Raw genomic sequence first — 12,442 nt, 5'->3', positions numbered from 1 at the left:
TCGACATGTTTTTTGCTTCAAAGCCAAGTGATTTATTGAATCAGGGCACCAACAACCTGATTGTAAGATGGCAAAGCATCATCGATAAAAATGGAGACTATTTCATTTAATAAATGTTTTGTTTTTAAATATAAGCTGTTCGTATTTTTTCATACAAAGAAAGTGAAATTATTTTTTTGACGACCTAATATAAGTGGTATAATCATGAAACAACTGTGAATATTGCTCTATTTCTTCCTATTGTGTCTGGATTATTTTTGTTGCATTACATCTCTTCTATTGGAATAAAGATCAGTTTCTTTTACCAATCTCACATGACTGATTATCATTAACAACTAAACAAAACCAGCTACTACATAGATCATAACTACAAATTAACATAGCTAATTTAACATACCGTTCTAACTGAAGGCGGCTGTGAGCTAAAAGTATAATATTAAACGTAAAGGCAGATGGAAGTAAGATTAATTCCAGTTAAAAGGTACGCCTGCATTAGTTGAAACACTTACCTAGCGAATAGCTTATAGACCGTTCACAGATGGCGTGGAAGCTAGAAGAGCAATCCATGTCCCCGATATATAGATTAAACTTTGTTGATATTCGTGCACACTGGAGGTTAGACTTACTGTTTGGTTCACCTTCACCCCACAACATGAAGTCTGCAGGAAGTGTCGAAGAATCACTGTACACCCAATTTCCTTTTGTCTTGACCTGTACAATTAAGCAAAAAGAAAGACAATTGAAAATATTAAAAGCTTCTTATGCACTCTTCTTCATTGTTATGACTGTATTTTATTGTTAATATCGATGTCGACGATAATTTGCAATGTACAACAAAGGATTCAATTGTATTTTGCGAATACATCTAATATGGAAATATTAAGCAATATGTATATATATGTGTCTTTAAATATTTATGTTAGTTCACAAGAGTTATTATGAAAATTCCCTGAATTATAACACAACTCTAATCCAGCAAAAAATTCCACTGACTTATGGGAAAGTAATGCAATTAGTTACTTCGACGCAAAAATAACAAAACGTTCAAATACGTTTCCGAAATGAAATAGTACATCATGAAATTTGTATATTAAAACTCAATAATACTTTCCTTCTTGTTTCATTTATATTTAATTATTATAAGTCGAAACGTACTTCAAAAATATTAAGACCACTTTCATAATCTGACCTCACGTAGATCAATCCAGTAGTCTGTGAAATGAGCCCCCTGTAGTTTAGAAAGTAGAAACGTTTGTTCTTGTTCGTTCGAGAAATCAATGTTTACAAGTTGAGCCCCTTCTTTCTGACAGACCTCTGCAGCTTCTGACCAGGGCAAAATATCAGTAAACGTCATTTTGTAGCAGAACGTATCATAGTACGTGTAGCCTTCAGCACATTTATTTTCTGTTTTTAATTCTGCCTGGGATGCTAGAAATAAGGGAAAATAAAACAATTATTCACCTTAGCAGTGAAACATGGAAAGGAAATGAGAATTTGTAAAATTTACATACGCTGATATATGTTTCATCTTCGACTCAAACTTATAATAAAAATCAAAGATTAGCCCTTTCCAACAACAGAACAAAATAAGACGAAAAAATAATAATTAAGCCTTACGCCTGTTACTGTGAAAGTGAAATTAGAAAGGATAGCTGCAAGGTTTTAAACTGATGTTACAATCTTTGATCTTATTTGATATTTTTTTCTTTGAACGATTCAACTAAACAAGATTTAAATGAGGTATTGGAAGACATGCATTATTAGAAATAATTATAGTAATACACAGGAGATATACATACAGAAATCACAAACAATGAGTGAAAGGAACTTAGTAATCAAGTTGTCATTAATGCAATACATTCTAACAGAAAATATGCAAACGAATAGCAGAAAAGTATTGTTTATTTGCTTCAAACAGAACATTACGTCTGTTTCTATCCTAACTTAATTTCATCAACGTGTGACTGAAATAGCATTCCATTTTTTTATATATTACTCTCCACAATTCATCCAAGTTGTTTGGCTGCCGATTTATCATCATACCAAGACTTTGTACAATCATGGTTGAGAGTGTTCTATCAGCTTTTTTAGCTTTACTTCCAGGTATCGTTTCACCACATTTGTTGCAGCTGGAAGAGGGGCTCCTGCTCACTAGGTCTTGTTCTTGAGGAAATGACATTATAGATGAGAATCTTTTCGTATTTGTCAAAAGCAAAGATATCATCAACTTTGTGTAGATTTCTAACATAATTGGCTAGATACAGCACACACTGGTACTGTTTACAGAATACTTCACTAAAGATGTACGTTTTCCTCGTTGACATTGAAGAAACTATCGCTAAGTGGTGCCAACTGATATATAAGTTTGGATTAGTCTGTGAAGACCACCCTCCTCCAACCTTGCTCATCCAGTTTTTTGAAGAATAATGGTTATCTCTCCTAAGCAGTTGTCTTTGAGCAGCTACAAACACAGGTGCTCTTGCCTACCTTACTGTTCTGGACATAACATTCACACCTTTACTTACAACTAGGTCATTGGCAAGATCTGTACTGGATTGTCGTATTTCAAATTGAGAGCATACTCGTAGTTACTTATCATCAATTTTAAAAAGTTTGAGCTTTCTAACTTGACAACTTCTATTATTTAATTGAAAGGAGCTTTAATGTTATCAAGAGTAGGTCGATATTTTTAGATCAACATAATTTCTTTGGTTAATAGTTCCTTGTCAGATTTGCCTGAATTGAGAATGTTTAAGTAGTATCCACAAAAGGTGTAGTGTTTGGTGTTGTCTTTGCGAGTGCTAATGGCGGATGTGCACAACATTCAATAATTTAGACCCAACTTTTATGAAGACACGCGAGTATTCGTGGGAACAAACGTCAAGATGGCGTTTAATCTTTCTAATGTAGATGACTGCATATCACATACGTGTATCCATCTGTGTACGACTAATAAGTGTAAGGTTGGTAGTAATTTGTCTTTATACGTAAGTAAAGTATTTCAATCTCAAAGTAAGCTTGAAAGGTACTCAGAGTTTAATTTAAGGGTAATGTCTGTGTATTAACTTAGTATCATTTCTTCTGGTTGAACACTCTGTTTTTCAAGATAGGGGATACAGAGATTGGCGAGACATTTATTTATTCAACTTCTGATGTGTACTTATTTCAGAAGCTGCGTGTGAGTTTTTCAGCAAGTTTTATTCAAAATGTTGCGTAAGGTTATTTTAGCACGTAGATTCTAGAAGTTTAAGCAGAATTGATAAGCTCTGGAAGAGATGAATTTTTTTTTAAATCGGAGGGTTTGTTTGTGTTTTTAGAGCAAAGCCACCTTGGGCTATCTGCTGTGTCACTGCGGAGAATCAAACCCCGAAATTTAACGTTGTAACTTCGTAGACTTACCGCTGTCCCATCAGGGAACAAAACGGGAGGGAATAAATCTGTTAAAAGTTATGTAATCACCAGTATAAGTTTTCTTTCTGTAAACAGAAGAACTTCTACAAGAGGGAGAGTTGAATTGTTTTCTATTTTATAGATAAGTTGTGTAATTGGGTGTCACGATAAGTTAAAAATGTAGAAATGTATTTTTTCGAAAGAAAAATAGCAAAGTATTGTCAACACATGTTTTGGAGAATCTAAGTCTAAAGATAGTTATGGCAATATGTTAGCCATGAGAATTCGTAAAAACAAAGAAAGGCATTGACGAGTGTGGGACTTATAGTAAGGGTGAACAACGCCATCATTTGATAGTAAAGTTTACCGATAAAAGCAAAAGATCCTATGCATAGAAACAATGGGACGCACGGAGAGACTATTCTTGTGAAGTTTAGATGAACCGTAGTGGTGTTGCAAAATAAATCACACTTTTTTCCCCGAAGTAATGACGAACTTGAGAAAACGTCATTTCAACGTACTCTTAGGTGTTTGACTCTTCGAATTTTATTTTTTGTGAAAACTTTTGAATCATGGTGTTCACTAGAACTCAAATTTTTGTCGCATGTGCTGCCTTCGGGATGGCTGAGAAACTAGTTGCAGACATGCTCCGAGAATTCAAGTCTTCCAATCGACACATCGCAATACCAGATTTGAAATATCCGATTAATGCCTCAAAAGTTTCAGAATTGTTGAATTTGAAAGATTGGTCTGTGAAAAAGTGGTGGAACCTGGATTGGAAACTCTCCAGATTTAAATCCTGCCGAAAATGTCGGAGCTTTCGTTGAACAATGCACATACGAAATGTTGGAAACTTTGCCTGAATGCGAGAGACACAAACGCGAAACCTTGATCCATGTTGTCACTGATGTGCTCACAGAGACAGCCACAAAAACAGACATGTTTGTTACATTGCTGAAATCATTTGCAAATCGATTAAAACTCGTGCATGTGAACAATGGTGGCCCAATCAAGCGATATTGATACTTGGAATTACTTTTTTTTATTGAATTAAAATCTTATTTTACTTTGTTATGCTCTCGGGGAAAAAAGTGTGATTTATTTTGCAACACCCCTTAAATGATACTGGTGCGGTATCTAGAATTGTTCTTTTATATCCGTTTAATCATTGAATATATTGCCTAACACATTCTTTGATGTTTAAGATAAAGAACTTTAACTGATCATGCGTATCTAAAAAAAAAAATTACAAAACTTGTTTTATTTCTCGCAAAGCTCCTCGAAAGTTATCTGCACTAGCCGTCGCTAATTTTAAAGTGATAGACTAGAAGGAAGGCAGCTTGTTAACGCCACTCACCGCCAACTCTTTATCAACGAATAGTGGGATTGATCGCCACATTATGAAAGAGAAAATATCTAAGCGAACAATTTTGTTTGTATATAGTTAAGAATAAAGCTGTACAATGGAGTATCTGTACGCTGTCTACCACGGGTATCGAAATCCGATGTTTATAGTTATAAGCTCTCATGCTTAACCACTGAGCTACTGGAGAGATAACTGAGCAAAATTTGTCTTCAAACGTTTTAAACTTTTCAAATTTCTTCATAAAATATTTGTGATTAAACTTTTAGTTTTAAGCATTTATCTTATTGGGCTATCCTCTTAATCATTCAACAGCAAAATACCGTATAAATATACTCAAAGAAACAAAGGGTTCGCATAAGACTGTATAGATCTACTCAAGGAAACAAAGGGTTCGCATAAGACTGTATAGATCTACTCAAGGAAACAAAGGGTTCGCATAAGACTGTATAGATCTACTCAAGGAAACAAATGGTTCGCATAAGACTGTCTAAATATACTCAAGGAAACAAAGGGTTCGCATAAAACTATATAGATCTACTCAAGGAAACAAAGGGTTCGCATAAAACCATATAGGTCTACTCAAGGAAACAAAGGGTTTGCATAAGCTATAATCCTGGTAACAAATAAATGAAACATCTTGAGAAATAAAATGGAATAACGAAAATAAACTTTCATCATCTAAACTATCAAATCACACTAAAATGTATTACATTATAACCTCTGATCAAACACGAATCAAGCTTACTGTTTTGTCGTCAAATATCTAGCTATTTGTACAAATTAATACTAGTTTTATTGTACCAGTAATAAGATACAATTGAGTCCTACCTCCTGAAATTACATTAACATTTTTTTATTATTCTAAACATGTTAAAAATTTGTTTCGTCATGTCACGTATTAAGGATTTATATGCATAACTTGAAACACGGGAGATATTTTCATCTTAGTTCTTTGTTCAGTTTTACACTATAATTGTTTCTTTAACCTGACATATTTTATCTGTTCTCACTTATCTTTATAACCTGCGTACTTTTGCTCCTTACTGACTTGACCAGTGGTCGACTCATACACCTGAGGAAAGCACAATGCACCAGTCAAAGTTCAGTAGTCAAATGGTATATCATAGTGTGTGTGTGTGTGTAATTACAATGAACGTAACTATAAAATGTATCTAACTTCCTAGTTTCAATTTTGCGTACTTCAGACATGTCTCCCAGTAGATTTGCTGACTTAAAATGCTAAAATCCGGTGTTCGATTCCCCGCAGCAGACAGAGCTCATATAGTCCACTGTGTAGCTTTGCGATAAAACAGAAAACACACAAAAAAAAACACAAAAATATTCAGAAATAAATGCCAGAAAATGAAATTTAGGAGAAAATCTCTCTTTTTACCCACCAAGAAAACAAAAACGTAAAAGTACATATGAGCATACATAAACATATAATTTAAAATTACTATAGTGAATTCAAATCAGTTATAACCCTTAAAAGTAAACTTAATAGATAATAAATAATTTTATCTCGCATATTTTTCGGCTGCTTCTTTCTTTGAACCTAAGACAGATATGAAGCTTCTATTTTAAATATGATGTAAGAATGTTTGAATTTATTCATAAATATAAGAATAGTGGCATTACACCATTCGTTACATATGTGGCAATACCCCGGATTTAGTCAAAAATTCGGCCCTGAAGTCACTGAAGTGTTACTCCACCTTTCGACTTGGCCGGAGTCACTAAAGAGCCTTTAATGATTTCACAAAGTAAAATTAGCTATTGTGCATCGTAAAGAAATATGAAAATAATGTATTTTTTTTACTGAAATCTTAAAAGATCCCTGGTTCTGTCATTTCCATAATATGTCGTTAACTATGTCAATAGTAATTAGTATTAACGCACACTTTTAATTTACTGCATAAGTTATATAATTTAAACACAGTTTCAACCTTAATACTACAAACAACCTTAAGCTGCCTCAGTTCGATTTTCTTGTGAGTAATATCTATATCTTAATTGTACAAACGCCTATTTTATCTTAATCTAACATAGAAGTGAATAAGAACTCAATCCTATGATAGTTACAATACTTATCGTCTAACAATAGTATATAATGTGTGACTGGTGTATATATTAAAACTCCAATTATATTTCCATGTTTGAAGAATAATTACAGTATATGATCTTTCTAAAACTGAAATACTACTTACAGTATTTCAAGAATAACATCAGCAAAAGACAAACGGCTCTTGGTTTCATCAGTGTACATTTCCACCTCATTCTCTCTCGTGAGATATTTAGTTCAACCACAACCTCTCGGTTGAACAACATCTGATAGTTCTAAAGTAGTGAAAAGTTGTATCTGCACGTTACAGTGAGGTTTAGTCGGCGTTTGATGTTGCGCAGTAGAAAGCACATGCACATTCTAACCAATCCTGTGAATTTTTCAAATGCATTTGTACACCTTGTTTGTTTTGCTGTTTTTTTTATTGTTGTTGTTATAATTAACTGCATATAACTGCAGTGTCCCAGTAAACTTGTTGTACAATATTCGTCAGAATACTAAAATTATCCCTCCATGTCTTAGGGTGTAGAATACCTTAGCTAGCGGAATACAACATTTAGTTACTATGAGGATGTGATATTATATTACAGTAAGACTAACAATCGACTCATTTTTCGGAAAACGAAACTTAATGATAAAGCAAACCACGAACATCATACATAAAAACTCCCCTTTCGTCCCTAAATAATACATAGTCTTCACTTGATTTGAACTTATTTGAACTATTTCATCTGAACCACATTTCTTCATTTTTTCGTGTTATAATTGTATGTTCAAATTGTTTACTTCTTATGTATATATTTCTGTTGTAATTACAAATATTATTTATTTGTTTTATACCTCTAGATTACTGATGATGGAATTATGATGTTTCCGAAACGTTTAATAAATGCTTCCTATTATCACGTTCGTGTTTTGCTTTATCATTAAGACTAATAATATTTTAAATAACATTATTCTTTGCTGGCCCTCTACAAATTTCCAGTAAGTAGGGTGGATAAAAGCGTTTCAAATATAACTTGTTTATTGTGTATTGCTGCCGAGAAGGTTTCAGTATCAGAACTTACGCCTCTTATTGGAAACCAGTATTGGGTCAGTAAATAATAATATGATTTGAATTATCATTCCCCTAGTTGTGATGGAATATTATACATTTCACATATTTTGTCCTATTATGAAACAAACTAATAGTAATTCTAAATATTATTATTACCATATACTGACTTCGAAAATATTTTTGGCAAACATAAGTCATACAGTAATGGCTTAATAATAAAACTTTTACACAAAGAATTTTTGTATCAGAGGTTTTGGAAAATATGAATGTATGTTATTACTGATACTTAATCTAGAACTATACAACCATCTCAAAAATCAATGTGGTGTTTATCATATAAATGCTGATATATATTGCGCTATTTAGGACTTTTTTTCTCTTATTTAATGTTAGTAATTTATCTTTCTTTTTCGAAATTATCCAAGCTATAGTTTCTCAATTTATTATATCACAGGTATTCTAACCCTTATTTCTCAGCAAAAGCTGTTTGGAAGGTTTTTGTTTGATAAGTAGTATATTCGTGTCTTGTTGTTTGATGAAAGTGTATATGTACTTGAATCTCGCACAATGACATTAAACATGACTTTTGTACTTGATAAGTAGTATATTCGTTGTCTTGTTGTTTGATGAAAGTTTATATGTACTTGAATCTCGCACAATGACATTAAACATGACTTTAGTACTTGATAAGTAGTATATTCGTTATCTTGTTGTTTGATGAAAGTGTATATGTACTTGAATCTCGCACAATGACATTAAACATGACTTTAGTACTTGATAAGTAGTATATTCGTTGTCTTGTTGTTTGATGAAAGTTTATATGTACTTGAAACTCGCACAATGACATTAAACATGACTTTTGTACTTGATAAGTAGTATATTCGTTGTCTTGTTGTTTGATGAAAGTTTATATGTACTTGAAGCTCGCACAATGACATTAAACATGAATTTAGTACTTGATAAGTAGTATATTCGTTGTCTTGTTGTTTGATGAAAGTTTATATGTACTTGAAGCTCGCACAATAACATTAAACATGAATTTAGTACTCCTCTCGTATATTTCAAAAGATCCTCTTCTTTGATTTATTAATATTTTATTTTATATTCAGATTTAACTTTGACATTTCATTGTATAATATTATATATGTTGTCAAAAGTTAGTATATTTATATTTCACTACAAATATTTTGAATTATAACATTTTAATACCATTACATAGACTCGTACTTCAACACCAGTGTCTCAGACATTTTATATTCATGTAATTATTCTTTTCTTTAATTTTTATCCTAGAATTATATTTTCAATATTCAATGTCTTAATGACGAAGTTTCATTATTCACAAACTTAGTATTGTCGTTCAATTCTTTACCATATATTAATCCTGTGTTATCGCTATTACGGATCCTAATATTTATCGTTTTTGCCATTCTTCGGTTACTAATTCCGTATTATTATAATCTCTATCTCAATATTCATTCGAGATTTCAGTCTTGCTTAGTCATTATTCCACTGTAAGCTGTAACTGTAATCCAAGTTACTTAGAAGATCAAAGATTAGACTTTCAGACAAAAATAGACGACGTACTTCTATACGAATTGAAAACATTCACATTGATCATTGAAAAGAGGCTATATCAAGCGCATAGCTGTGCTTAACATCAAGTAGAAAGACAAAATGAAAAATAAAAGATATACGGAAACAAAGAACGGCTTTCAATTAGGAAAGAATAAAAGATTTAGATTTGTTGGCCACTGCTTAAGAAGAGATGAAGAGGAAGTCAAGAAGTTTCTGCTATGGAGACCACAGCAAGGGACAAGAAAAAGAGGAGGACAGTCACTTATCTTCGCGGACACTCTCTACAGAGACACTGGATTGCAACTGGAAGAGATGACAAACGTCATCGGCAGTTTTTCGCGAGCGAAGACGACGTCTCCTAGGGTGAATATGTTCTCATGTGACTGAACAGCCCAATTCTAGATTTACATTGTTTGGAACACCTCTGGAAGATAATGCTCAGAGGAAGACGTTGTCGCAAAGAAGGTTTGCCAATGTCATAGACAACCAAGATGACAAACACTGTGAGTAACAAAGAGCTGTAAACCTATGTTATGCGATTCGATAACATGCCGAATGATCAACTACTTGAATTTTAATTAGTAATCTCTATCCTAATCTGGTTATTTCGATACTCTGGGTTCTAATCTTGTCTTTTTGCTTTTCTTGGTACTAAACCTTTTATATTCAGTATTACTTATCTCAACATTGTGTTGTTTGTGTTCTGCTACCCTTATTTTTCATTATTTCATATTTTGGTGTTTTACTACTTCTCTTCCGGTGGGTCAGTGGTAAGTTTACAGACTTATAAAGCTAAAATCCGGGGTTAGAATCCCCTACTGTGAAAAAAGTGTACATAGATCTTTTTTGTAGCTTTGCATTAAGAAAGCAACAACTTTTGCTATTATAATATTATGGATATTTGTGCTTTGTTTTCTACGTGTAGTAGTTATAACAGTTTGTGCTAATACGGTCTTTGTAGCAAATTAGACATGTATTTAGAGTAATTTAGCATTTCAAGTTTCCTATTTTACCGTATAGACACAACGTATTTATTATGTAAACATGGGATATCTCACGCTGAAATTACACAGCGCAAAAGAGTTTATTCTTTCTGATACTTTGAATCGTTTGACACGCAATAAGCCAATTATTCTTAACTCTATTCATTAAATTTTCTAGTTTTTTTCGTACCTAACTTTAGTAACAGAATGAACAACACAAGTAAAACCCATATAATGTATAACACTATTTCAAAATAAAGTTCAAAAATTACCGTCATTAGGAATGTCGTTTTAGACCAAAGTGTTCTCATTATATTAACCCTAGAATTACTGAAGGGGTCCAGACCCCATCAGCTTTTTAAACACGTTTTCATATTTAAGTTTTTTTATATACCAACTTGCTTTGTAAATAAAAATGCAATTAATCCCATTAATGAAGTATGGAGTTCTCTAGGTATTTTACTTAGAAAACGAGTGATTTAATCTAATTTATTTGCCTCATTTTCTGTACTAAGTGTAACGTATAAGTACTCGATAAGGTGCATAAATGGTAATTTGAGAGTAAAGAGAGTCCAACCGAAAATATTAATGTTAAGTGTTTTCTGGCACAGGTTGACAGGTAAGTTTCAGGCAAAACACTGTGAAGTTTTATTGTATCCGTGGTTTGGTGAAAGATAATAAAAGGTTTGAATATTACAGTAACAAAAATAAAATAAAATACACGTATATTAAGTGCAATATAATTTTGTTTTAAGTTTTCAGTGGTGACTGAAAGATGGAAACCATTTTCAATGACAATGACAAACAACGTCAAATAAATGTTCTCTTTTTATTCTAACCGAAGTGACGTTCAAAGACTCATGAAAAAGGCGTACGTTGAGTAAAATGAGTTTGTTTTGAATTTTGCGCAGAGTTACCCGAGGGGCGCTAGCCTTAACCACCTGGCCATGACTAAAATATAAAAACATTTATCTGAAGTTGTCTGTCGTCTTCGTTGAAAAATAAAAAAATAAATCTACCGTAGGCGTCTTTGTATTTGTTTATTATTTGTTTTATGTTTTTTTCTCGCGTTAGCACATGTAACAAAAAACAAACTATATTTTAGACTTGAATCACGCATAATAGCGTGATAACTACAGCATAATAACTACAGGTAGTTTGTTATTAAGATTTTGACTTTATGTGAACGAAGCATGAGGCATAATGAACCATCGACTTACTGAGTCTGTATACACAAGTTTACAAAGTTTCAGTAGATTGAAAAAAGCCACAGAGACGTTCTTGTTTATATAACTATTGCCCTTTTATGATAAACTAATTATATTTAGTTCGATATGCTGCCACTGAAACATGTTTAATATCTCTCACAAAAAAAAATCATTGATTTCAGTTAATCGAATGACAAAAATACACTAACTTATTTTCTTTGTATTCTAGCTATGTAGAGCTATTTGTGCTAACTGTTCTGCATACAGAATTTTAAATAACTCTGCTGAATTTATGAACACGTCTACTTGTCCAGTACGTTTACTCTGTTGCTGCCATAGTTTGTTTTATATGTTTGTTAAAACATAATTTGCTCAGCGCTCTCTAGCATGTTTAGTTTTTAGAGAGATATCTTGGGTCGCGACGCTTAGTTTTAAGCTTGTCAGGCTGCAAATCAGAAAGTCCCAAGCTAGCACCAAGATTCTACTGAACGTGCTTCGCACTTTCAATTGTTAATATGGTAAAAGAGTGTCAGTCAATCCTATTATTTAATTGAAAACCGAATAAAGCCTTTATGGCGGTTGATGCTGCTGGCCGGTTGCCTCCCCTCTGACCAGTAGTCGAGGGGGAGTTTAATAAATGTAGGAGTCTCTAATCTAGCCGTTTAGCCAATGTGCGCTTAAGGTGCTGTTCATGTTTAAAATAACAAACCCAGCGCAATAAAGATGTTTCAAAAGAACTCTTTTAGCATATATATTTAGTAGAACATATTTAATGGATATTGCATTAATATAAGAAAT

The 12,442-nt window shown here is 32.7% G+C and overlaps 1 protein-coding gene across 1 annotated transcript in view; it reads right to left on the bottom strand.

Annotated features, from left to right (window-relative positions):
• The window catches only part of LOC106467464 (C-type lectin lectoxin-Lio3-like), a gene marked incomplete at its 3' end in the record, with an annotated part of 11,253 nt that extends 4,169 nt beyond the window's left edge, over positions 1-7,084 (bottom strand). The window contains exons 1-3 of the mRNA XM_022395659.1: positions 6,964-7,084; positions 1,190-1,428; positions 510-711 (exon numbers count right to left, since the gene is read on the bottom strand). Coding sequence (XP_022251367.1) covers positions 510-711; positions 1,190-1,428; positions 6,964-7,084 — 562 coding nt within the window. The remainder of the gene's footprint in view (positions 1-509; positions 712-1,189; positions 1,429-6,963) is intronic.
• Positions 7,085-12,442: the final 5,358 nt, after the last annotated feature.

The sequence above is a fragment of the Limulus polyphemus genome, unplaced genomic scaffold (assembly GCF_000517525.1).
Source record: "Limulus polyphemus unplaced genomic scaffold, Limulus_polyphemus-2.1.2 Scaffold2624, whole genome shotgun sequence".
NCBI classification, from domain to species: domain Eukaryota; kingdom Metazoa; phylum Arthropoda; class Merostomata; order Xiphosura; family Limulidae; genus Limulus; species Limulus polyphemus.
This window is presented reverse-complemented; position numbering and strand designations above follow the sequence as displayed.